This window comes from Anguilla anguilla, chromosome 8 (assembly GCF_013347855.1).
Source record: "Anguilla anguilla isolate fAngAng1 chromosome 8, fAngAng1.pri, whole genome shotgun sequence".
Taxonomy (NCBI): domain Eukaryota; kingdom Metazoa; phylum Chordata; class Actinopteri; order Anguilliformes; family Anguillidae; genus Anguilla; species Anguilla anguilla.
In genome coordinates this window covers 27337462-27364774 of record NC_049208.1, presented here as the reverse complement: position 1 = coordinate 27364774, position 27313 = coordinate 27337462, and the positions used below count along the sequence as shown (strand labels likewise).

At 41.8% G+C, this 27313-nt stretch overlaps 2 protein-coding genes across 2 annotated transcripts; both read right to left on the bottom strand.

The window, feature by feature from the left end:
* Positions 1-6419: 6419 nt before the first annotated feature.
* On the bottom strand, positions 6420-13309 carry LOC118233481 (tissue alpha-L-fucosidase-like). Its single transcript, XM_035429278.1, has 9 exons — positions 12752-13309; positions 11935-12229; positions 11180-11314; positions 10578-10715; positions 10178-10283; positions 8597-8797; positions 8043-8233; positions 7616-7715; positions 6420-6970 (listed from the first exon to the last, which is right to left on the bottom strand). Exons 1-9 carry the CDS (start codon positions 12765-12767, stop codon positions 6839-6841), a joined length of 1314 nt encoding a protein of 437 aa, XP_035285169.1. The 5' UTR covers positions 12768-13309; the 3' UTR covers positions 6420-6838.
* Positions 13310-19776: 6467 nt separating this feature from the next.
* On the bottom strand, positions 19777-25653 carry LOC118233479 (tissue alpha-L-fucosidase-like). The gene is made up of 8 exons (XM_035429276.1): positions 25154-25653; positions 24424-24558; positions 23815-23952; positions 23414-23519; positions 21799-21999; positions 21250-21440; positions 20813-20912; positions 19777-20167 (listed from the first exon to the last, which is right to left on the bottom strand). The coding sequence occupies exons 1-8, from the start codon at positions 25504-25506 to the stop codon at positions 20036-20038; spliced, it is 1356 nt and encodes a 451-aa protein (XP_035285167.1). The 5' UTR covers positions 25507-25653; the 3' UTR covers positions 19777-20035.
* Positions 25654-27313: the final 1660 nt, after the last annotated feature.

Here is a 27313-nt window from a genome sequence, read left to right as displayed (position 1 = left end):
TTCCTGGTCTTGTTGTTCCTGATTGCTCACTAGCGCCACTACGGTTGGCTCCAGTATAGGTGTTTTCATATCCGGTTTCCATGTAAGTCTACGGTACAAATGCGGTCAAAATACAAAGTCAATAATTTTTTCTCATGAGAACAAATAGTCACAATATGTGTATTTTATTCGTCTTATGACTGTCTATGGGTCGATTTCATGATTTATTGTGTCATTTGGGCACTGTTGTAATATTTGTTGTAGACCAATGAGGTACAATTTGCGTCACTTCCTGATTACTGCGGAGGACTGACGGCGAAGCCACACTATACGCGGCCGCGGCGCGGCGGCGCCGCCTCCATTCATTTTGAATGAGGGGAGGCGGCCAGACCCCGCAAGGCATGTTGGGATTGCCGGCGGCGCGGCGAGAGGCGGCGAGCCGCGGGGGAGATGGCAATAATTCAACTTTGACCCCCTCGCCGCGTCGCGGTAACCAATCTGAATTGATCAAATGATCCGTCAAGTAAATTGTCCCTATTTTTTTCTAATTTTATTTCCACATGCTATTGTTCCACAATGGAGGACCTAACTCGTAATTTCCGTATCGGGCTTCCCAACTTAATAAAATCTCCTACAGAGACGTTGATAAGAGGAACGCAGCGTGGAGAAAAGTCTCTGAAATTGTCGGTGGCTCTGCAATGTAGTTATCGCCGTTAGCTACTATCACTGTCCAGTCTAGAATAAATTCATTTTTGCAGTAACCTAGCTCTGAAAAATGTTAATAAGCTGCCTAGCTAGGCTGTCTAATGTCTAGCTATAGTTAGTAACAACAAACAATAACAAACAAAAAAAATCTTCCTAATGTATTAGTTGCTAGTTGTTCGTTTCAACCAGCCACCTAGCTAGCTAACCAGATATAACTTTGAAGGCATTACCTGGCTAATTAGCCAGACAATGTTTTTGTTGTTGGTTGTTACTCACTAGCTAGACATTAAACAGCATGGCCGCGAGCTTCAAAATGTGTTTCAGAGACGTGTTTTTGTATTATTTTTTTTATTATTATTGTTATTGTTATTGTTGTTGTATAGCCTACTCGCTGTGGCCATTGCCACACTGTTGATTGCATTGTTGTCGTTACCACAATGTTGTTTGTATTTCATGTTTCCTATTTCTGTTTCTATGTGTACGCTTTGGCAATAAGTACAAGTGTATTTCATGCCAATAAAGCATTTTGAATTTGACTTTGAATTTGACCCACGGAGAGTCAATGGGTGACGTCACAGTAGCTTTGTCCATATTTTTTACAGTCTCTGGACCAGTTGCGACCTTGTGCTTGTGGCTCTGTAACCCCTCCCCGACCCACTCAAAATCCACTGATACACAGCGGTACTTTATTATCCACCGAGGCTTAACGCAGCATTGCTGAGGTAAAATGAGAAGTGGGAGAGTAATAATCAAGCACAAAAATGTGACCGAAATGTTAACATATAAAACGTTAAAACATGTTCGGTAACTTCACGTGCATTTATGATTTTGACATTAGCCACCAAGGAGCTTCGTGTAATAATTTAGCTAAACCTCTAGTTACAAAGGCCTACATTCCTAGATAATTTTTCAATTGAATACTTTTTTTATTGTTAAATAAAAATGGAAATCATGAACAGAAACTTGGTTTTATTCATAACTGAGTGTTGTACATCGCAACATAAGTTTTTTTTTACATTACAACATAAGTTTCTGTAAATACTTGAAAATGAAAACATGTCACAATATACAATATAAATTATTTCCATATTTATTAAATAATTAAATGCAATTCACGTATAATTATCAGTTTGTATAAAAACACATATCATATAATAATATATTAATCATGAAAAAAAATGGGTTTAAGCAGGTGTACTCAAACTTTTGACTTGCAAGTAACCTATATCATAATAATGTACTTTAAAACGTTTTTTTAAAACGTTTTAATTATTTCGGGTGAACTATAAAAGTTCACCCGAACCGTCTGGGCGTGGTAATGAGAACTGTCAGTTAGCTATGATTGACAGACCGTGCCCCGTTACCATAGCTACCCCCATGATACGCGCTCTTTTTGGAAGACTGAATTTTCGCAAGCTAGCTAGCTTAGTAGTATATCAAGTGTCGATAGACAGCTAAGGACGTTGACTTATATCCAATTATAATTTTTGCTATCTAGCTAGCCAAGTTAAGATAAAAGCACAACTATAACGTCCTCATAAAAGCAAACTAGCTAGCTAACGTTATCGATAACATTGCCTTATGAAAGCGAGCTACCTAGCTAGCTAAATGAATATAACCAGAAATAATCTAATAGTCCTTTAAAGGCACTCTAATTTAAGTGAACCTAACGTTAGTCAAATATTTGCATCGTTTTGCCTGTAAGCCAGCCGCGCAAACTATGGGTCTCGAGTTATCAATCGGTTTACGGGGCGTGGAACGGGGAGTGGTTACTGTGTTCGTGACGCACGAAGTTGACAACTTTCTCAACCAGTTGAAGCGGGCGGTTTGTACCGTTATGGGCGAGAGCGGGCGGTTTGTACTCTGTTGCGGCGGGAGCGGGCGGTTTGTACCCTGTTATGGTCGGGAGCGGGCGGTTTGTACCGTTATGGACGGGAGTGGGCGGTTTGTACCCTGTTGCGGGCGGTTTATACCCTGTTGCAGGCGGGAGCGGGCAGTTTGTTCTCTGTTGCTGGCGGGAGCAGGTGGTTTGTACTCTGTTATGGGTGGGAGCGGGCGGTTTGTACCCTGTTTTGGTCGGAGCGGGCGGTTTGTCCCCTGTTATGGTCGGGAGCAGGCGGTTTGTCCCCTGTTATGTTCGGGAGCGGGCGGTTTGTACTCTGTTGTGGGCGAGAGCGGGTGGTTTGTACCGTTATGGGCGGGAGTGGGCGGTTTGTACCATTATGGGCGAGAGTGGGCGGTTTGTACCATTATGGGCGAGAGTGGGCGGTTTGTACCATTATGGGCGAGAGCAGGCGGTTTGCACTCTGTTATGCGTGGGAGCGGGCGGTTTGTACCCTGTTATGGTCGGGAGTGGGCTGTTTGTACAAAATATATTTTCTAATTTAATTACGGAAAACAATCAATCGATACAAAATAATACCGTACATTTATTCGGTAATTAAATTACATCCCTCGGATTGTACCAGATGCGACCTTGTGCTTGTGGTTCTGTAACCCCTCCCCGACCCACTCAACATCCACTGATACACAGCTGTACTTTATTATCCACCGAGGCTTAACGCAGCATTGCTGAGGTAAAATGAGAAGTGGGAGAATAATCAAGCACAAAAATGTGACCGTAATGTTAACATATAAAACGTTAAAACATGTTCGGTAACTTCACGTGATGATGCATTTCAAGAGGTAGGCCTATATCCTAATGAGATAAATTTGTGTATATAGTTAGCCGTAGTAGTAGCTCGCATACGATTTAGCCTCGTTACGAGACGGCTACTGTGTGAATAACTGATGGAATTATTTAGCTGCAGTAACTCAAACGCCACAGAGACTCCCTGTTCTAAGATTGAATCGAGCACACTGTTGGAGCAAAATATCAGGAGCAATGGCCGTACCTCCGCCCCACAAAACTTCCGCACCATGCATTTTGCACATTGTGTATTTATGATTTTGACATTAGCCAAGGAGCTTCATTTAATAATTTAGCTAAACCTCTAGTTACAAAGGTCTACGTTTCTAGAATATTTTTCAGTTGAATACTTTTTTCATTAGCCCTATATGATATGTGCCTATATAAGCTGATTCAATTATTTAATTATTAAATAAAAATGGAAATCATGAACAGAAACTTGGTTTTATTCATAACTGACAGTGTTGTACATTGCAACATGTTTTTTTTTTTTTACATTACAACATAAGTTTCTGTAAATACTTGAAAAAGGAAAACAATATACAATATAAATTATTTCCATATTTATTAAATAATTAAATGCAATTCACTTATAGTTATCAGTTTGTATAAGCACACATATCATATAGTGAAATATTAATCATGAAAAAAATGGGTTTAAGCAGGTGTACTCAAACTTTTGACTTGCAAGTATATCATAGCCCAGTGCAGTGCAAGTGATATTTTAGAATCAGGTCAAATTATACAATTTTGCCTGATCACTTCTACAGTCAAAACTAGAATTATGAAGAAAGGCTTGTGTGTGTGTGTGTGTGTGTGTGTCTCTTGCAGACTGTCGTGTGCAAAGCGAAGTGGTGCGAAAGCATGTGAACTAAGCATTACACTGACTATTGTGGTACTCAAAATATTTTCCCAAGGTTGGCAGGTCTGCTTATATCGTCACGACTCAGATGGAACATGCTTGCGCCCTTCTACTTCTAGTGTCACTTCGATATCATATTTCAATTTCAAATTACTGGAAATAACAGATTTGTTACTAATAAGTCATATATATTTTTTATCACAACACAACAACAATATACCTAGCCAGCATGGTTTTCGATAAATTACCGACAATATGTTTACTACTTACTATGTTTTAATAAAACTATTTATTAGAAATGGTCTATCTCTTGCCTACTGCACCTGTCTTGTCTAAGTGCACTGTGATTCTGATTCTCACAATATGTGTATTCCTTTCTAAGTGCTGTGAGCTGACTGAAAGTCTGTTACACCGAAGCCTTGCGAAACGAAGTTTCGTTACATCGTGTGCTGTACAGCATATGGTTTGTAATGACAAATAAAACTGACTCTGACAGCTAGCTAGCTACCTGCTGATCCAGCCCTTCCTAACGTTAACGGTAGCTAACCGAAACTTTATAAATGATATCTTTCATGCTGGTGCTGACAGAACCGCTAATCTACCCTGGCTGTATATGACCTGCTCTACATGGTTGGATTTGGAATGATTTTCTCCCTTCTTAACATTATTGTCCTGACCATTGAAAAAATGCATTAAGCTAACCAGTGACACCGCATTTGTCGTTGGTATAGCTAGCTAGCCACCGGTGTTGGGTGCAGTTGGCCCTAGCTGCTGGTCCAGTCAGCTATTTCCTTCTACTAATTGTTAAAGCTAGGACCTTGGAAGGGAAATCTGACACCAGACCAGCAGTTAGGGGCAGCCTAGGTACCGCACTTGTGGGTAGATTTTTTACAGTCTCTGGGGTAGACTTACAAGCACACGTGGTTGTGACGTACATCCGTGCGACTTTGATTTAGTGTAGTTCAGGACCACCAGCACACCGTAGGCGACAGAGCTACTCACTGCACCACCGCGCCGCCTTTTTTATTATTATTATATAAAATGACTGATGGCTGGAATGCTGGTTACATTCATACGGCAGAATATTTACAACAGCAAAGCACTTTAAAATGGCACAAATGCAATGTATCACCCAGGACTCAAACCGTCAGGTTACTGGCCTTACAATGTACAAGCAGCCTGTCATCAGTTTGAGTGACAGCCAGAGGTCTTCTGAGGGAGCGAGGTAGAATTTTGTCAGGGTGTGAAACTGCACACAATTCATCAGCATTTTAGAAAGCAATCGCTTTTGCTCTCAGCAACCAAAAAGCACTCATTTGGAAACCAGGACAGATAATCAGTTATCTGTCGACTGATTGATTCCTTCCTCGCTCAACTACGTTTTGCACCCAGACAGAAAATGTAGGGTCCTTCTTTGGGGAATGAACCTTATCCGACCTGCCCTTACTTGGCCCATGTAAACTCTTAGATTGCATTTCATTCCAGCCCTTAGCCACTCAAACCCAAACTCCTCGCCATTTTAACTTTATTATGGTAAATTAAAACTACCATCATGGGTCTCTTTATTGTGTCTTTGAAGAAAGGTAGAGAAATATTATTTATTGGCCTAAAATATAATATCACCGATAGCCAAGTCTTTTATTATTTTTGTCATATAAAGCATCTTGGCAGCTGAAGAAATTGCAGGAATCATTTTGTGTTACAAAGGCTGCATGACGGAACCTTAAGTATTAGCAAGCTCCCATTCCATGTCCTTGTTTCACTTTCCTCCAGTTTAAATTCTTTGTATGCTAAGGAAACATGAGTAATATACAGCAGTCTGAGGACCAGCTCCTATAGGACAGAAGCCGAGGAGGAACAGGTCCACACCAAAGACAGGTGTATTCATCAATGAAGCTGTTTTCCTGTTGTGGTGCATTCATCCTGAAGATCTTTGAGATTAATTTTTTCAAGGATGCTGATTTTTGACAGCCACTAACTGGCTGAAACAGCACTTCAGACAGTAAATGTTTTTTTTTTTTCAATTTACTTTTTTAATCTGGTGTTTTGACAGTCAAGCCATCGGCAATTTTAAAAATAAAACTGTTTAAATCTGCAGAGCCTCTCAGTCTTAGGTGAGAGGAAAATAAATTGTGCAGGTGCAGAGAATGTGCAGAGAAAGAGCTTTTCAGTTATTCAGAAGGCTCTGGAATCCCTTTATTTCTGCTCGTCTACATAAACGACATCTGCATATTTTTTTCAATGAAAAACATCAACTGAGCTCCATAAGGAAAACACAGCCACAAAATTAGCTACTTTAAGCTTCTGGCGCAAAATAAAACCCATTTTTTTATGTTTGCCTCAGACGAGTTTCTAAAAATGTTTTCTTTGTTGCAGTGTAAGACTAAATGCATTTGGGATTTTTCTCGATGAGACCAAACAAGGCAACACAGTAACTCAAACATTTTTATTTCTTTGTTATAAAAATACATACAAAAATAGTGAAAAATAGAATTAACTTGCATGAAGCAGATTAAGTGAATTGATGTTTCATGTTTTTCTTATCATGGAAACCTTGGTAGATTAAACTTGATATAAAATTCAATTTTTAAAGCACAAGAGCTTCACTTGACGCCATCGAGCCTCAGCGTCCACCCGTGGCCGTTCACAAAAGGCTCGCGAGGCAGCTCCACCTTCAGGCCACTGGGCTTCAGGGCAGACCAGCTCAGCTGTCCAGAGTACCCCAATAACGTCACCTGTGCACAACAGGGAAACAGTGGTTCTCAGTCATGAAAGCAAGGTTTAAAAGAGAACAGAAGCTCTCGGGAAGGTTCCAATGGCTTTGGTTCATTTGCTTTTTACCTTAGATAAGAACTGGCCCTGCATTCAAATCTGAAATCGACAGGTATGAGCTAGGAAAATTTGTTTGTTTTTTTTGCACAAGGGCACAACCATCTTGGCACAAGCTAAGTTGTGACATCACTGGCAGGATTCGTCTTGACTGCTCAATGTATTCCTGTTGCTAGATGGCTGCCATTCAATGAGCTCAACGATGATTTTGGAGGAAAGTAACAAAGCATTGCTCCGGGATGCTCAAATGAGTATTACCAAACAAAACGTTTTAATTTTCACAAACTGCCTCTGATGAGACCGGAACTACTGAGCTGCTGGCTGGCTGCTCTGAAATGGCATCTTTAAGCATACAGTATTCTTTCAGTCCACATAACCAGTATAAAAGGTATTGTGCACCTCAAATGTACCCAATGAAAACAATCTGGAAAAGGTCAGTGTATTTCCCTTGCCAACGGAATGCGACATCGATTAGCAGGGCAGCCTACGTTGAGAGAGCCATGCAGACACGGTGGTTACAGACTGGGACACACCAGCACAGCTGTGCTTACCTTTGTAGAGGGCGACGTTATTGGCTTGGCTAACTTCAGCCAGGATTCTGACGGTCGGACAAGGAAGAAAGCGTAAACTTGGGAGCCCTTCGAGGTATACCTGTGAAAGACGGAAAACACAAACGCACGCTAAGTTTATCTACAAAGACTCTAGCTCACAAGCTTCAGTGAGGGGTCAGCTACCTCAAGATAAAGGCAAGAGCATTAAAAAGACAATGAACAGCTAAACCATGCGTCCTCCTCTGGGTACACAGACTTTTTCAACACTGCAATCCTAAACGTTTCAATCCAAAAGTAACCTTCACTCGACCCATAAGCCACAAATACATGCAAGACTTGCACTTTTAATAATTCTACTCAAATACCCTGCACATCATAGAGCTGCGTACATTAGGCATGCTGGTAGTGCTGGTAGCGGGACTCTTACCACACGGTCTGGGTGGAGTTCTCACTCTGCACCCTCCATGGCCGGGAAGCGTACACCGCCTCCCCATTGACCTTCAGCCAGTCGCCCAAACCCCGCAAGCGCTCCTCGAACACCGGCGGGATCGCCCCCTCTGCCGTGGGGGCCACATTCAGCAGGAAGTTTCCCCCGTAGGCCACAGTGTGAACCAGGTCCTGGTAGGAACGGCATGACGAGACCACTGAGCTGTACAGTTCTCATTTACTGAAACCAGGGTTTCATTAACTCCATTGAAAGACACTAAGATTTGTGAAGAAAAACCCAAGGAGAAATTTTGGAATAACAAAGCATATTTGCAGTTGATCTGTTGCAGCTGAATGAACTCGTGCTGAGGACATCAGATTATAATGCCTTAAATTTTCATTTATGACATTTTCTAGTGAGAACGTTCATAATTTATGCATGCACTGATTTAAACTCAATATGGAACAGTCAAAAACTCATTTGGAGTGATAAGAGAGATAGGCAAGAGAACAGTCTTTGTCAGGTGGTTTTGGGCTCCGCCCCCCAGTTCTCACCTGTATAATACTGGGCAGGTCCCGCAGCTCATTCAGCCTCATATTCCTCCGATAGCCCCAGGACAAGGTGTCCACAAGGGTCTGCTTCTCCCACTTGTGTTTGGACGGCTGTCCCGAGCTGAACCTATGCTGATAGCTGTAGTACCCTCCGTGATTGCCGCTGCAGCCGGCCCCCCAATCGTCATTGGTTACCACCGAATCCTGTGGGAGGGGCATTTTTATCAAAGCCTCAGAGCTGTGCCCTGAGGATCAGAGCATCTACAGGGCCAGAGACCTCCTTCCCCTTTCTCCACCCCTATAGCACATGCTAGCCGCTATTACTGTACCATCCAATAGAGCAATGCTTGCAGATTTTGTTTTTTGTGTATTTTCTTCATTTTTTCCAGTGACTACACCCGTGCTTCTGTCTGGATTTTTGCCACAAGCTATTTCTGTTTAATCTGGCAGCAAAGTGAAGCAATTAGTATTCAAATGTAGTTTTACACTAATAAATTTACTCACAGTGGGTTCCCTGACTATGGAAGAGCAAAGGCTGCACTGATGAGAATTAATCTGCACCATGTGCCAAGGTTCATTTCTGTCTGCAAACCAAGCATCACACCCAAACAGTAGATTGTCAAGTCACTTGAGCATGTCGGACACTGAGGACCAGGGATTGTTCCAGGAGCAAGCCAAGCTATACCTGGAGAACACTGCAACGAACACGTTCCAAAAACTATGGCCATCCTTAACAGGAGCCTGAGGCCCAAACTGTAGCAAAACCACCTGGTCGGTTTTGATTAAATTTATATAACAGTAGAGCCTTGCCCAAAACAGCCAACTTTCTCTCCAACTGGTCAGACGATATTGTAAGTAGATCACATTGCACAACTTTTGTAAAAAATAATTACTTCTGCCACATGTCCTAGAGACACATAACTGTCCATACATCCATCACTCCACAATGAAATAATTCTCAAGAACCCAGTCAGCCATATTGGATATTTCTCCACTTTTGTTTTTAAAAAACAGTTAAAAACGTTTCCTGGACTGTTTGATGCATCACACATTCATTCACTGAAAGAAAACCTGCCTGAAATACTGACAATCAAATGAAGGCTTCAAACAGATATCGATACCCATATAAAAGCAGTATGGTAGTACTTTCACATTGAACAAATATTTAAAAATCATTGTTCCTTTCTGTGCCCTAAGGGTTGTTGTCTTGAAGTGACTGTCGTGAGCCAGTGACAGTAAAGTATTTTTCTGTATTAAAAAATCCCTCTAATACACCATATCATGCTGCTGAATTTCATATGGACATCCGATTCTTGGTACCAATTTGCAAATGGTCATCAAGGGGGGCACTGTAACTTTAAAACCAACTAATACATTTTTTTGCAGGGTGTACAAGTTTAACAAAAAACATACAAAACAAGGACTTTCAGACTTATTAGTGACATGGGCGGACGGTAAACTTGGCACAAACAAGCTGGCATCATTGCAGCCATGTGTGCTTGGCTGCCATATTTGTTGCTTGCAGCTATAGCCTTTTCTTATTTTCACTGTATGTGCACATGACCTATGATCATCAGTACACACCTTGACAGGGCTGTCATTGTAGAGCCAGGCCAGGAACTCCCTGGAATTCCAATAAGAGTCTGGTGCTTCCACGTTCCCATATGTCCAAATCAGGTCTGGCTTGTACCTAGAAGACAGTAAACATGACAGCTCAGAAAAGCTGCTTACTTCCTCCTCTTTCAAAGCCAATAATACAAAAAGTAATGTGCTGATGTTGCAGGTTTAGCACTGCTATTCAAACCTTGGATCATGGTACAGAGTCAGTCATTAGACACATAAACATGGTGTAGCATTCATAAACTACAGTACACAAAGATACAACAGTGAAATATGACAGATTAATCCACTTTAGTGAGGTGATTTACTTTTACAATTTTTGTGGCACATGACACACCAGAAGGCCAATGTGTGAAGCAGTTACCTGGTAACAAGTTCATGAAGTTCTGGTAGAACCTTGCTGAATACAAACTCCTGTGTTTTAAAGCCCGATTTTTTATCAGACAGGTAAAGAGGGTGGAACCATTCAAATAGGGAGTTATATATGCCATAGCGTAGGGACCTAGGAAAAAGATATTGCAGAACATAATTTTCTTATCAGATTCCAATAATCATAGAAAATGAAATGTTACATTTTAATATCACTTTAAAAACATAAGCAATTCAATATGTTATGTGAACTGTTTAATAATACACCAGCTAGCTAACAACATCATAAACTTTTGCGAAATAGCTCAGTTCTCAAACTGCAAATCTATAATATGATCCCTTGCATTGCATTGCATATTTTACAAAGAGGTCAGGGGTGTCAAACTCAAATTCTGGAGACCGCATATATGGATGCAGACTGTACACAGATACATTTAAAGAGTTTCCTTATAATCAACTGTCAATATATGCCTTCAGAAAGAGGTGCCTGGTCTCATTAAGAAATTGGAGTCTGACACCCATGAAGTAAGTGAATACGCTTTACAGTGACAATGAATCATTATGATCTCTGGCCTTTGGAAACCGTTAACACTGTACCTTTTTCGTACAGCGACTCCCAGGTCCCCCACCAGGTCCCTGTGAGGACCCGTGTCCACAGAGTTCCAGTTCCAGGAGTGTGGGGAGCCCCACGTTGTGAAGCCATCATAGTGCTTGGACGTTAGAACCACATACCTGAAAGTGGCCAAACCAACACTTACCGGGGGATGTTTACTGATGATTTCACAGTATAAATAACAGTCTTCTCAAATCATCAGTAAAAGAAAACAAGCAAAATAGCATTACATTTAGGCTCTTCGGCACTTAGATGAAATTATTACAACAGGGGTTCCCAAACTCGGTATTGTGGCCTCCCTGGGTAGACCATTTTTCATTCCAGTCATTATTCCTGCTGTGTAACAAGCTGCTGATTTTAATTAGACACTTGTAATGTGTAATGAGGGATGATTTACCCACTTAATACCAGTTATGACCAACTTTTATGTTACAAAGAATGAATGCCTATTTCAAATTAATTTTAAGCGCTTTTGATCAGGCAGATCAGTTCTCACTCAAACTCTCATTTATGTAATAAGCTACTGAACTATAAAATCAACGATGCCTTCAGTGCCGAATGTGTTAACACCTGCAAATGTTCAACGTTAAATCCAGTTTCAGTAAGCTACATTTCACTGAGACAGAGCAAAGTCAATTCCCTTTAGACCCACATATTAAGTAACGATACGTAGGACTAAATAGCTAGACTAACTACATTTTATCGTGATATTCTCATTATTTTTAGGTCAACTACTTACTTGGCACCCGAAGCCTCGAAGAGTTCAGCCCATTGGTCTGGATCGAAAAACTGTGCACGGAAGTCAGGAGCAAACTGTTGGTAAGTGAATCCTGGAGGGTAGTTTTTCTTCATGAATTCCACATGGCTCAGTTTCGGATCGCCTTGCCAGTGCCACCAAAACCATTCACTGCCGAATCCGGGCACCGCGTAAACTCCCCAATGAATTATAATCCCAAATTTGGCTTCATCGAACCAGGTTGGCAGCGGTCTCGAATCAAGACTCTTCCAGTCCGCAGTGTACCTAGCTCCGGCTCCTGACGGCAAGGCAAGTACAAGAAACAATGACGTCCATATTGGCAGACAATTTACTGGCATTTTGCAATTTTGCATACATATAAAGCGGCTAATTCAGCTTCGATGACGCACTAACAATTGCGGAATTTTATATTTTAAAATCATCTGTGATCACAAGATGTCGCAACACAAGAACTGGTAACCTGGTACACCACCAAGCTGAAACAGTGGTACAATGTGTACAACAACACTTACCGGTAATTAGAGGATGTACTTAATTACAGTAAAAAAATAATTTAACTACACAATAGTCTATATTAAACTGTAGTTTACTATGATTTACGTTACACTAGTACCGTGGTTCTCAACTGGTGGGTCGCGCCCCAAAAATGGGTCGTGGGGCCATTTCGAGTGGGTCGCGGATGTGTGCATAACGTCTTCATGTTCGAAGCAAGAGCTGGCACTCCGTGCATCTTACCACGTAGCTCACTGTATTGCAAAGTCCAAGAAGCCCCACACCACTGCAGAAGACCTTATCTTACCTGCAGCCGATGACATGGTCAGAGAGGTGCTGGATCAATCTGCTGCGGATAAACTGAAGACCATACCACTGTCGAATGATTCCATAAATAGGCGGATTGAAGAGCTTGTGAAAGTGAAAGTGGAAAAAGGGGCCACTCCCCTCGTTTTCCCGGAAATTTGTCAAAGGGGAAAATTAATGGGGAGATTTTGAATAAGCGATATTTTTAGTTACAAGTCGGGAACCAGTTAGCTATTGGTATGCGGTACTCATGACATATATGACTCATAAAATATAATATCAGCAGCACGATTGACCCACGACAAGTACAAGGTACAACGCTGTGGACGTTTCGTACGCTTAGGAACTACACAAACCGGTACTGCGCTCCCGACGCACGCTTATACAGACCTGCCAACCTGCACGCATTTTGTGTAGGCTACCAACCACGCAGTTCTTGGTCAAAATACGCATGTACGAAATGCCATCTGAAACTACGCAAATATATATATTGGATTGGACCAGATCAAGCGGCCAAAACCAGACTTCGTTTTTCAAACTCATTTCCTGGTCTTGTTGTTCCTGATTGCTCACTAGCGCCACTACGGTTGGCTCCAGTATAGGTGTTTTCATATCCGGTTTCCATGTAAGTCTACGGTACAAATGCGGTCAAAATACAAAGTCAATAATTTTTTCTCATGAGAACAAATAGTCACAATATGTGTATTTTATTCGTCTTATGACTGTCTATGGGTCGATTTCATGATTTATTGTGTCATTTGGGCACTGTTATAATATTTGTTGTGGACCAATGAGGTACAATTTGCGTCACTTCCTGATTACTGCGGAGGACTGACGGCGAAGCCACACTATACGCGGCCGCGGCGCGGCGGCGCCGCCTCCATTCATTTTGAATGAGGGGAGGCGGCCAGACCCCGCAAGGCATGTTGGGATTGCCGGCGGCGCGGCGAGAGGCGGCGAGCCGCGGGGGAGATGGCAATAATTCAACTTTGACCCCCTCGCCGCGTCGCGGTAACCAATCTGAATTGATCAAATGATCCGTCAAGTAAATTGTCCCTATTTTTTTCTAATTTTATTTCCACATGCTATTGTTCCACAATGGAGGACCTAACTCGTAATTTCCGTATCGGGCTTCCCAACTTAATAAAATCTCCTACAGAGACGTTGATAAGAGGAACGCAGCGTGGAGAAAAGTCTCTGAAATTGTCGGTGGCTCTGCAATGTAGTTATCGCCGTTAGCTACTATCACTGTCCAGTCTAGAATAAATTCATTTTTGCAGTAACCTAGCTCTGAAAAATGTTAATAAGCTGCCTAGCTAGGCTGTCTAATGTCTAGCTATAGTTAGTAACAACAAACAATAACAAACAAAAAAAATCTTCCTAATGTATTAGTTGCTAGTTGTTCGTTTCAACCAGCCACCTAGCTAGCTAACCAGATATAACTTTGAAGGCATTACCTGGCTAATTAGCCAGACAATGTTTTTGTTGTTGGTTGTTACTCACTAGCTAGACATTAAACAGCATGGCCGCGAGCTTCAAAATGTGTTTCAGAGACGTGTTTTTGTATTATTTTTTTTATTATTGTTGTTATTGTTATTGTTGTTGTTGTATAGCCTACTCGCTGTGGCCATTGCCACACTGTTGATTGCATTGTTGTCGTTACCACAATGTTGTTTGTATTTCATGTTTCCTATTTCTGTTTCTATGTGTACGCTTTGGCAATAAGTACAAGTGTATTTCATGCCAATAAAGCATTTTGAATTTGACTTTGAATTTGACCCACGGAGAGTCAATGGGTGACGTCACAGTAGCTTTGTCCATATTTTTTACAGTCTCTGGACCAGTTGCGACCTTGTGCTTGTGGCTCTGTAACCCCTCCCCGACCCACTCAAAATCCACTGATACACAGCGGTACTTTATTATCCACCGAGGCTTAACGCAGCATTGCTGAGGTAAAATGAGAAGTGGGAGAGTAATAATCAAGCACAAAAATGTGACCGAAATGTTAACATATAAAACGTTAAAACATGTTCGGTAACTTCACGTGCATTTATGATTTTGACATTAGCCACCAAGGAGCTTCGTGTAATAATTTAGCTAAACCTCTAGTTACAAAGGCCTACATTCCTAGATAATTTTTCAATTGAATACTTTTTTTATTGTTAAATAAAAATGGAAATCATGAACAGAAACTTGGTTTTATTCATAACTGACAGTGTTGTACATCGCAACATAAGTTTTTTTTTACATTACAACATAAGTTTCTGTAAATACTTGAAAATGAAAACATGTCACAATATACAATATAAATTATTTCCATATTTATTAAATAATTAAATGCAATTCACGTATAGTTATCAGTTTGTATAAGCACACATATCATATAATAATATTATTAATCATGAAAAAAAATGGGTTTAAGCAGGTGTACTCAAACTTTTGACTTGCAAGTAACCTATATCATAATAATGTACTTTAAAACGTTTTTTTAAAACGTTTTAATTATTTCGGGTGAACTATAAAAGTTCACCCGAACCGTCTGGGCGTGGTAATGAGAACTGTCAGTTAGCTATGATTGACAGACCGTGCCCCGTTACCATAGCTACCCCCATGATATGCGCTCTTTTTGGAAGACTGAATTTTCGCAAGCTAGCTAGCTTAGTAGTATATCAAGTGTCGATAGACAGCTAAGGACGTTGACTTATATCCAATTATAATTTTTGCTATCTAGCTAGCCAAGTTAAGATAAAAGCACAACTATAACGTCCTCATAAAAGCAAACTAGCTAGCTAACGTTATCGATAACATTGTCTTATGAAAGCGAACTACCTAGCTAGCTAAATGAATATAACCAGAAATAATCTAATAGTCCTTTAAAGGCACTCTAATTTAAGTGAACCTAAGGTTAGTCAAATATTTGCATCGTTTTGCCTGTAAGCCAGCCGCGCAAACTATGGGTCTCGAGTTATCAATCGGTTTACGGGGCGTGGAACGGGGAGTGGTTACTGTGTTCGTGACGCACGAAGTTGACAACTTTCTCAACCAGTTGAAGCGGGCGGTTTGTACCGTTATGGGCGAGAGCGGGCGGTTTGTACTCTGTTGCGGCGGGAGCGGGCGGTTTGTACCCTGTTATGGTCGGGAGCGGGCGGTTTGTACCGTTATGGACGGGAGTGGGCGGTTTGTACCCTGTTGCGGGCGGTTTATACCCTGTTGCAGGCGGGAGCGGGCAGTTTGTTCTCTGTTGCTGGCGGGAGCAGGTGGTTTGTACCCTGTTTTGGTCGGAGCGGGCGGTTTGTCCCCTGTTATGGTCGGGAGCGGGCGGTTTGTACTCTGTTGTGGGCGAGAGCGGGTGGTTTGTACCGTTATGGGCGGGAGTGGGCGGTTTGTACCATTATGGGCGAGAGTGGGCGGTTTGTACCATTATGGGCGAGAGTGGGCGGTTTGTACCGTTATGGGCGAGAGCAGGCGGTTTGCACTCTGTTATGCGTGGGAGCGGGCGGTTTGTACCCTGTTATGGTCGGGAGTGGGCTGTTTGTACAAAATATATTTTCTAATTTAATTACGGAAAACAATCAATCGATACAAAATAATACCGTACATTTATTCGGTAATTAAACTACATCCCTCGGATTGTACCAGATGCGACCTTGTGCTTGTGGTTCTGTAACCCCTCCCCGACCCACTCAACATCCACTGATACACAGCTGTACTTTATTATCCACCGAGGCTTAACGCAGCATTGCTGAGGTAAAATGAGAAGTGGGAGAATAATCAAGCACAAAAATGTGACCATAATGTTAACATATAAAACGTTAAAACATGTTCGGTAACTTCACGTGATGATGCATTTCAAGTGGTATATCCTAATGAGATAAATTTGTGTATATAGTTTTGCCGTAGTAGTACCTCGCATACGATTTAGCCTCGTTACGAGACGGCTACGGTGTGAATAACTGCTGGAATTATTTAGCTGCAGTAACTCAAACGCCACAGAGACTCCCTGTTCTAACATTGAATCGCGCACACTCTGTTGGAGCAAAATATCAGTAGCAATGGCCGTACCTCCGCCCCACAAAACTTCCGCACCATGCATTTTGCACATTGTGCATTTATGATTTTGACATTAGCCAAGGAGCTTCATTTAATAATTTAGCTAAACCTCTAGTTACAAAGGCCTACGTTTCTAGAATATTTTTCAGTTGAATACTTTTTTCATTAGCCCTATATGATATGTGCCTATATAAGCTGATTCAATTATTTAATTATTAAATAAAAATGGAAATCATGAACAGAAACTTGGTTTTATTCATAACTGACAGTGTTGTACATTGCAACATGTTTTTTTTTTTTTACATTACAACATAAGTTTCTGTAAATACTTGAAAAAGGAAAACAATATACAATATAAATTATTTCCATATTTATTAAATAATTAAATGCAATTCACTTATAGTTATCAGTTTGTATAAGCACACATATCATATAGTGAAATATTAATCATGAAAAAAATGGGTTTAAGCAGGTGTACTCAAACTTTTGACTTGCAAGTATATCATAGCCCAGTGCAGTGCAAGTGATATTTTCGAATCAGGTCAAATTATACAATTTTGCCTGATCACTTCTACAGTCAAAACTAGAATTATGAAGAAAGGCTTGTGTGTGTGTGTGTGTGTGTCTCTTGCAGACTGTCGTGTGCAAAGCGAAGTGGTGCGAAAGCATGTGAACTAAGCATTACACTGACTATTGTGGTACTCAAAATATTTTCCCAAGGTTGGCAGGTCTGCTTATATCGTCACGACTCAGATGGAACATGCTTGCGCCCTTCTACTTCTAGTGTCACTTCGATATCGTATTTCAATTTCAAATTACTGGAAATAACAGATTTGTTACTAATAAGTCATATATATTTTTTATCACAACACAACAACAATATACCTAGCCAGCATGGTTTTCGATAAATTACCGACAATATGTTTACTACTTACTATGTTTTAATAAAACTATTTATTAGAAATGGTCTATCTCTTGCCTACTGCACCTGTCTTGTCTAAGTGCACTGTGATTCTGATTCTCACAATATGTGTATTCCTTTCTATGTGCTGTGAGCAGACTGAAAGTCTATGTTACACCGAAGCCTTGAAAAACGAAGTTTCGTTACATCGTGTACTGTACAGCATATGGTTTGTAATGACAAATAAACTTGACTTTGACAGCTAGCTAGCTACCTGCTGATCCAGCCCTTCCTAACGTTAACGTTAGCTAACAGAAACTTTATAAACAATATCTTTCATGCTGGCGCTGACAGACCCGCTAATCTACCCTGGCTGTATATGACCTGCTCTACATGGTTGGATTTGGAATGATTTTCTCCCTTCTTAACATTATTGTCCTGACCATTGAAAAAATGCATTAAGCTAACCAGTGACACCGCATTTGTCGTGGGTATAGCTAGCTAGCCACCAGTGTTGGGTGCAGTTGGCCCTAGCTGCTGGTCCAGAGTCAGTTATTTTCTTCTCCTCCTAATGGTTAAAGCTAGGACCTGGGAAGGGAAATCTGATCCCAGACCAGCAGTTAGGGGCAGCCTAGGTACCCCACTTGGCGGGTAGACTTACAAGCACACGTGGTTGTGACGTGTATCTGTGCGACTTTGATTTAGTGTACTTCAGGACCACCAGCACACCGTAGGCAACAGTGCTACCCACTGCACCACCGCGCCACCTTTTTTGTTATTATCATTGAAAATGACTGATGGCTGGAATGCTGGTTACATTCATACGGCTGAATATTTACAACAGCAAAGCACTTTAAAATGGCACAAATGCAATGTATCACCCGGGACTCAAACCGTCAGGTTACTGGCCTTATAATGTACAAGCAGCCTGTCATCAGTTTGAGTGACAGCCAGAGGTCTTCTGAGGGAGCGAGGTAGAATTTTGTCAGGGTGTGAAACTGCACACAATTCATCAGCATTTTAGAAAGCAATCGCTTTTGCTCTCAGCAACCAAAAAGCACTCATTTGGAAGCCAGGACAGATAATCAGTTATCTGTCGACTGATTGATTCCTTCCTCGCTCAACTACGTTTTGCACCCAGACAGAAAATGTAGGGTCCTTCTTTGGGGAATGAACCGTATCCGACCTGCCCTTACTCGGCCCATGTAAGCTCTTAGATTGCATTTCATTCCAGCCCTTAGCCACTCAAACCCAAACTCCTCGCCATTTTAACTTTATTATGGTAAATTAAAACTACCATCATGGGTCTCTTTATTGTGTCTTTGAAGAAAGGTAGAGAAATATTATTTATTGGCCTAAAATATAATATCACCGATAGCCAAGTCTTTTATTATTTTTGTCATATAAAGCATCTTGGCAGCTGAAGAAATTGCAGGAATCATTTTGTGTTACAAAGGCTGCATGACGGAACCTTAAGTATTAGCAAGCTCCCATTCCATGTCCTTGTTTCACTTTCCTCCAGTTTAAATGCTTTGTATGCTAAGGAAACATGAGTAATATACAGCAGTCTGAGGACCAGCTCCTATAGGACAGAAGCCGAGGAGGAACAGGAATACACCAAAGACAGGTGTATTCATCAATGAAGCTGTTTTCCTGTTGTGGTGCATTCATCCTGAAGATCTTTGAGATTAATTTTTTCAAGGATGCTGATTTTTGACAGCCACTAACTGGCTGAAACAGCACTTCAGACAGTAAATGTTTTTTTTTTTTCAATTTACTATTTTTAATCTGGTGTTTTGACAGTCAAGCCATCGGCAATTTTAAAAATAAAACTGTTTAAATCTGCAGAGCCTCTCAGTCTTAGGTGAGATGAAAATAAGTTGTGCAGGTGCAGAGAATGTGCAGAGAAAGAGCTTTTCAGTTATTCAGAAGGTTCTGGAATCACTTTATTTCTGCTCGTCTACATAAACGACATCTGCATATTTTTTTCAATGAAAAACATCAACTGAGCTCCATAAGGAAAACACAGCCACAAAATTAGCTACTTTAAGCTTCTGGCGCAAAATAAAACCCATTTTGCCTCAGACGAGTTTCTAAAAATGTTTTCTTTGTTGCAGTGTAAGACTAAATGCATTTGGGATTTTTCTCGATGAGACCAAACAAGGCAACACAGTAACTCAAACATTTTTATTTCTTTGTTATAAAAATACATACAAAAATAGTGATTACTTGCATGAAGCAGATTAAGTGAATTGATGTTTCATGTTTTTCTTATCATGGAAACCTTGGTAGATTAAACTTGATATAAAATTCCATTTTTAAAGCACAAGAGCTTCACTTGACGCCATCGAGCCTCAGCGTCCACCCGTGGCCGTTCACAAAAGGCTCGAGAGGCAGCTGCACCGTCAGGCCACTGGGCTGCAGGGCAGACCAGCTCAGCTGTCCAGAGTACCCCAATAACGTCACCTGTGCACAACAGGGAAACAGTGGTTCTCAGTCATGAAAGCAAGGTTTAAAAGAGAACAGAAGCTCTCGGGAAGGATCCAATGGCTTTGGTTCATTTGCTTTTTACCTTAGATAAGAACTGGCCCTGCATTCAAATCTGAAATCGACAGGTATGAGCTAGGAAAATTTGTTTGTTTTTTTTGCACAAGGGCACAACCATCTTGGCACAAGCTAAGTTGTGACATCACTGGCAGGATTCGTCTTGACTGCTCAATGTATTCCTGTTGCTAGATGGCTGCCATTCAATGAGCTCAACGATGATTTTGGAGGAAAGTAACAAAGCATTGCTCCGGGATGCTCAAATGAGTATCACCAAACAAAACGTTTTAATTTTCACAAACTGCCTCTGACGAGACCGCAACTACTGAGCTGCTGGCTGGCTGCTCTGAAATGGCATCTTTAAGCATACAGTATTCTTTCAGTCCACATAACCAGTATAAAAGTTATTGTGCACCTCAAATGTACTCAATGAAAACAATCTGGATAAGGTCAGTGTATTTCCCTTGCCAACGGAATGCGACATCGATTAGCAGGGCAGCCTACGTTGAGAGAGCCATGCAGACACGGTGGTTACAGACTGGGATACACCAGCACAGCTGTGCTTACCTTTGTAGAGGGCGACGTTATTGGCTCGGCTAACTTCAGCCAGGATTCTGACGGTCGGACAAGGATGAAAGCGTAAACTTGGGAGCCCTTCGAGGTATACCTGTGAAAGACAGAAAACACAAACACGCGCACAGTTCATCTCCAGAGACTCAAGCTCACAGGCTTCAGTGAGGGGTCAGCTACCTCAAGATAACGACAAACCAACAAGAGCATTAAAAAAATACAATGAACAGCTAAACCATGCATCCTCCTCTGGGTACACAGACTTTTTCAACAATGCATTCCTAAACGTTTCAATCCAAAAGTAACCTTCACTCAACCCATAAACCACAAATACATGCAAGACTTACACTTTCACTAATGCTACTCAAATACCCTGCACATCATAGAGCTGTGTACATTAGGCATGCTGGTAGGGCTGGTAGCGGGACTCTTACCACACGGTCTGGGTGGAGTTCTCACTCTGCACCCTCCATGGCCGGGAAGCGTACACCGCCTCCCCGTTGACCTTCAGCCAGTCGCCCAAACCCCGCAAGCGCTCCTCGAACACCGGCGGGATCGTCCCCTCTGCCGTGGGGCCCACGTTCAGCAGGTAGTTTCCCCCGAGGGCCACAGTGCGAACCAGGTCCTGGTCAGAACAGAACGGCGTGACGAGACCACTGAGCTGTACAGCTCTCATTTACTGAAACCAGGGTTTCATTAACTCCACTGAAAGACACTTATATTTGTGAAGAAAAACCCAAGGAGAAATTCTGGAATAACAAAGCACATTTGCAGTTGATCTGTTGCAGTTGAACGATCTCGTGCTGAGGACATCAGATTATAATGCCTCAAATTTGCATTTACAACATTTTCGAGCGAGAATTTATGTATGCACTGATTTAAAATCAATATGGAACAGTCAAAAGCTCATTTGGAGTGATAAGAGCGATAGGTAAGAGAACAGTCTTTGTCAGGTGGTTTTGGGCTCCGCCCCCAGTTCTCACCTGTATAATACTGGGCAGGTCCAGCAGCTCCTTCAGCCTCATAGTCCTCCGATAGCCCCAGGAGTAGGTGTCCACAGAGGTGCACTTCTCCCACTTATGTTTGGGCAGCTGTCCCGGGGTGTACTTGTCATCACAGTTGTAGTATCCTCCGTGCTTGCAGCTGCAGCCAGCCCCCCAGCGGTCATTGGTCACCACCGAATCCTGTGGGAGGGGCATCTTTATCGAAGCCTCAGAGCTGTGCCCTGAGGATCAGAGCATCTACAGGGCCAGAGACCTCCTTCCCCTTTCTCCACCCCTATAGCACATGCTAGCCGCTATTACTGTACCATCCAATAGACCAATGCTTGCAGATTTTGTTTTTTGTGTATTTTCTTCATTTTTTTCAGTGACTATACCCCTGCTTCTGTCTTTGTGGATTTTTGCCACAAGCTATTTCTGTTTAATCTGGCAGCAAAGTGAAGCAATTAGTATTCAAATGTAGTTTTACACTAATAAATTTACTCACAGTGGGTTCCCTGACTATGGAAGAGCAAAGGCTGCACTGATGAGAATTAATCTGCACCATGTGCCAAGGTTCATTTCTGTCTGCAAACCAAGCATCACACCCAAACAGTAGATTGTCAAGTCACTTGAGCATGTCGGACACTGAGGACCAGGGATTGTTCCAGGAGCAAGCCAAGCTATACCTGGAAGACACTGCAATGAACACGTTCCAAAAACTATGGCCATCCTTAACAGGCCCTGAGGCCCAAACTGTACCAAAACCACCTGGTCGGTTTTGATTAAATTTATACAACGGTAGAGCCTTGCCCAAAACAGCCAACTTTCTCTCCAACTGGTCAGACGATATAGTAAGTAGAGCACACTGCACAATTTTTGTAAAAAATAATTACTTCTGCCACATGTCCTAGAGTCACAAAACTGTCCATACATCTATCACTCCACAATGAAATAATTCTCAAGAACCCAGTCAGCCATATTGGATATTTCTCCACTTTAGTTTTTAAAAAACAGTTAAAAACCTTTCCTGGACTGTTTGACACATCACACATTCATTCACTGAAAGAAAACCTGCCTGGAATACTGACAATCAAATGAAGGCTTCAAACAGATATCGATACCCATATAAAAGCAGTATGGTAGTACTTTCATATTGAACAAATATTTAAAAATCATTGTTCTTTTGTAGAGATTTCAAACTGTTTGCAATGATCAAACATCGAATTAGGAACAAATGTGTGCCCTAAGGGTTGCTGTCTTGAAGTGACTGTCATGAGCCAGTGACATTAAAGTATTTTTCTGTATTAAAAAACCCCTTTAATACACCATCTCATGATCCAGAATTTCATATGGACATCCAATTCTTTGGACAAATTTTCAAAAGGTCATCAAGGGGGGCACTATAACTTTAAAACCAACTAATACATTTTTTTTGCAAGATGTACAAGTTTAACAAAAAACATACAAAACAAGGACTTTCAGACTTATTAGTGACGGTAAACTAGCTGGCATCATTGCAGCCATGTGTGCTTGGCTGCCATATTTGTTGCTTGCAGCTATAGCCTTTTCTTATTTCCACTGTACGTGCACATGACCTATGTTCATCAGTACACACCTTGACAGGGCTGTCATTGTAGAGCCAGGCCAGGAACTCAGTGGAATTCCAGTAAGAGTCTGGTGCTTCCCAGTCCCCATCTGACCATATCAGGTCTGGCTTGTACCTGAAAGACAAGTAAACATGTCAGCTCAGAAAAGCTGCTTACTTCCTCCTCTTTCAAAGCCAATAATACAAAAAGTAATGTGCTGATGTTGCAGGTTTAGCACCGCTATTCAAACCCTGGATCATGGTACAGAGTCAGTCATTAGACACATAAACATGGTGTAGCATTCATAAACTACAGTACACAAAGATACAACAGTGAAATAAGACAGATTAACCCACTTTAGTGAGGTGATTTACTTTTACAATTTTTGTGGCACATGACACACCAGAAGGCCAATGTGTGAAGCAGTTACCTGGTAACAAGATCATGAAGTTCTGGTAGAAGCTTGTTGAATACAAACTCCTGTGTTTTAAAGCCCGATTTTTTATCAGACAGGTAAAGAGGGTGGAACCATTCATATAGGGAGTTATATAGGCCATAGTGTAGGGACCTAGGGAAAAGATATTGCAGAACATAATTTTCTTTTCAGATTCCAATAATAATAGAAAATTAAATGTTACATTTTAATATCACTTTAATAACAGAAGCAATTCTATATGTTGTGTGAACTACGTATGTTGTAATGATACACCAGCTAGCTAACAACATCATAAACTTTCGCTAAATAGTTCAGCTCTCCAACTGCAAACCTATAATACGTACTCATGCATTACAAGACATTTTTTACAAAGATGTCAGGGGTGTCAAACTCAAATTCTGGAGACCTCAGATGTGGATGCACAGTGTACACAAATACATTTAACAGAGTTTCCCTATAATCAACAGTCAATATATGCCTTCGGAAAGAGGCACCTGGTCTCATTATGAAACTGGAGTCTGACACCAATGAACTGTGAATACGCTTTTACAGTGAGAATCAATCATTATGATCTCTGGCCTTTGGAAACCGTTAACACTGTACCTTTTTCGTACAGCGACTCCCAGGTCCTCCACCAGGTCCCTGTGAGGACCCGTGTCCACAGAGTTCCAGTTCCAGGAGTGTGGGGAGCCCCACGTCGTGAAGCCTTCATGGTGCTTGGACGTTAGAACCACATACCTGAAAGTGGCCAAACCAACAGTTACCGGAGGATTTCAGTTACTGATGATTTCACAGTATAAATAAGTGTTCTCAAATCATCAGTAAAAGAAAACAAGCAAAATAGCATTACATTTAGGCTCTTTGGCACTTGGAATTATTACAACAGGGGTTCCCAAACCATTTTTCATTCCAGTCATTATTCCTGCTGTGTAACAAGCTGCTGACTTTAATTAGACACTTGTAATGTGTAATGAAGGATGATTTACCCACTTAATACCAGTTATGACCAACTTTCATGTTACAAAGAATTAATGCCTATTCCATATTAATTTTTAGCACTTTTAATCAGGCAGATCAGTTCTCACTCAAACACTCATTTATGTAATAAGCTACTAAACTATAAAATCAACGATGCCTTCAGTGCCGAATGTGTGAACACCTGCAAATGTTCAAAGTTAAATCCAGTTTCAGTAAGCTACATTTCACATTTCAGACAGAGCAAAGTCAATTCCCTTTGGACTTACATGTTAAGTAACGATAAGTAGGCCTACATAGCTAGACTAACTATATCTTATCGTGGGATATTCTCATTATTTTTAGGTCAACGGCTTACTTTGCACCCGAAGCCTCGAAGATTTCAGCCCATTGGTCTGGATCGAAAAACTGTGCACGGAAGTCAGGCGCAAACTGTGGGTAAGTGAATCCTGGAGGGTAGTTTTTCTTCATGAATTCCACATATTTCGGGTTCGGATCGCCTTGCCAGTGCCACCAAAACCATTCACTGCCGAATCCGGGGACCGCGAAAACTCCCCAATGAACGAAAATCCCAAATTTGGCTTCATCATACCAGGTTGGCAGCGGTCTCGAATCAAGACTGTCCCAGTCCGCAGTGTACCTAGCTCCGGCTCCTGACGGCAAGGCAAGTAAAATAAAAAATGTCCATATCGGCAGACAATGTACGGGCATTTTGCAATTTTGCTCAAATATAAAGCGGCCAATTCAGTTATTCCGGGAACCGTTGTTTCCTTTGTACAAATGCCTTCTGAGTTGAACGAGTCATATGACTACCATTCACGTGCCATGAGAACAAAGTATTTTTCGGAGGGGCTGATGGGAAGTGGAGTCCGCAGCTTCGAGGACGCATGGCATTTTATGTTTTTAAATCATCCGTGATCATGTCGCAACACAAGAACTGGTAACCTGGTACACCACCAAACTAAAACAGTAGTACAATGTGTACAACAACACTTACCGGTAATTAGCGGATGTACTAAATTACAGCAAAAATCATTTAACTTCACAATAGTCTATATTAAACTGTAGTTTACTATAATTTACATTACACTAGCATTACACTCAACATTGGCAGTATAAATACACCCTGCTGTATTTAGGAACCACGATGCAGCGGCTTCAACTGGTGGAATGATAAGTCAGGTGCAGAATATCAAGATTCTGCAGTCATTACATTACATTTATTTGGCAGACGCTTTTATCCAAAGCGACGTACAAAAAGTGCATTTCATGGTCATAGACAACTGCTTAACACAGGTTCAGTAAGGTACAATACTTATTTTGTACAGCTGTTTCTAGCCAAGAACACAGCTTAGTTCACACAGACCTATGAACACTATTCAGACCTAACCTCTGCAAAGCCAACTAGGTAGAAGAATAAGCTACAGTATTAGGACAAATACAAATTACCAAAAAGTGCTGAAAAAAGCGACTTACACAAGTTTTACATTTTATCCATTTATACAGCTGGATATATACTGAAGCAATTTCAGTTAAGTACCTTGCTCAAGGGTACAACGGCAGTGTCCTACCCGGGAATCGAACCTGCGACCTTTCGGTTACAAACCCAGTTCCTTACCCACTGTGCTACACTCCGTCGCAGGGTCGAATCCGGGACAACATGTAACAAGTGTCATGAAAAAAGGGGGGGGGGGGAGAGATTTAGAGTGAAATATACAGCGTGGTGGTGGTTAGTCTAGGTATAGTCTGAAGAGATGAGTCTTCAGGCCACGGCGGAAAATGGGTAGTGAGGGGGAGGTTCGGAGAGGGACGGGGAGTTCGTTCCACCACTGAGGAGCTAGGGTGGAGAAGCTCTGTGATCCCTTTGGGCGGGTAGGAGGGGTTACAAGGCGCCCTGCTGCCGCAGAGCGGAGTGGTCGAGCAGGCACATAGAATCGAGTCATGTCCTGCAAGTAGATGGGGGCTGTCCTGTTGGCAGCAGTGTAGGCAAGGGTCAGGGCTTTGAACCGGATCCTGGTAGCGACCGGTAGCCAGTGGAGTGATCGCAGCAGAGGAGTGATGTGGGAGAATTTGGGAAGGTTGTAGATGAGTCGGGCAGCGGCATTCTGAATCATCTGTAGTGGCTATATGGCACAAGCTGGCAGGCTTGCAAGGAGAGAGTTGCAGTAATCAAGGCGAGAGGTCACCGTAGCCTGGACGAGCAGCTGGGTGGAGTGCGTCGTCAGGTAGGGTCGAATCCTTCTGATGTTGTACAGAAGGAATCTGCAGGACTGTGATGTTGCCTTGATGTGCTCCTTGAGGTCCAGTTAGTCATCCAGGATCACCCCCAAGCTCTTGGCAGAGTGAGAGGCAGTCACTGTGGTGCCATCAATCGTGATTGAGAGATCACAAAGTAAGGAGGTCTTGCACGGGAAGAAGAGCAGCTCAGTTTTGTTGAGGTTGAGCTTCAGATGGTGGCTGGCCATCCAGGTGGAGATGTCAGCCAGGCAGGAAGAGATCTTATCATTGACCTGTGTGG

What these genes read in the sequence shown, in the direction of transcription:
- LOC118233479 (XM_035429276.1), bottom strand. Translation starts at nt 25,506, where the DNA reads ATGCCCGTACATTGTCTGCCGATATGGACATTTTTTATTTTACTTGCC. An exon ending in ACAATGACAGCCCTGTCAAG is followed by an intron (nt 22,000 to 23,413) that starts GTGTGTACTGAT and finishes CCCCTCCCACAG; the next exon opens with GATTCGGTGGTGACCAATGA. An exon ending in ACCTGCCCAGTATTATACAG is followed by an intron (nt 21,441 to 21,798) that starts GTGAGAACTGGG and finishes TGTTCTGACCAG; the next exon opens with GACCTGGTTCGCACTGTGGC.
- LOC118233481 (XM_035429278.1), bottom strand. An exon ending in TTCGAGGCTTCGGGTGCCAA is followed by an intron (nt 11,315 to 11,934) that starts GTAAGTAGTTGA and finishes GGCCACTTTCAG; the next exon opens with GTATGTGGTTCTAACGTCCA. An exon ending in ACCTGCCCAGTATTATACAG is followed by an intron (nt 8,234 to 8,596) that starts GTGAGAACTGGG and finishes CGTTCCTACCAG; the next exon opens with GACCTGGTTCACACTGTGGC.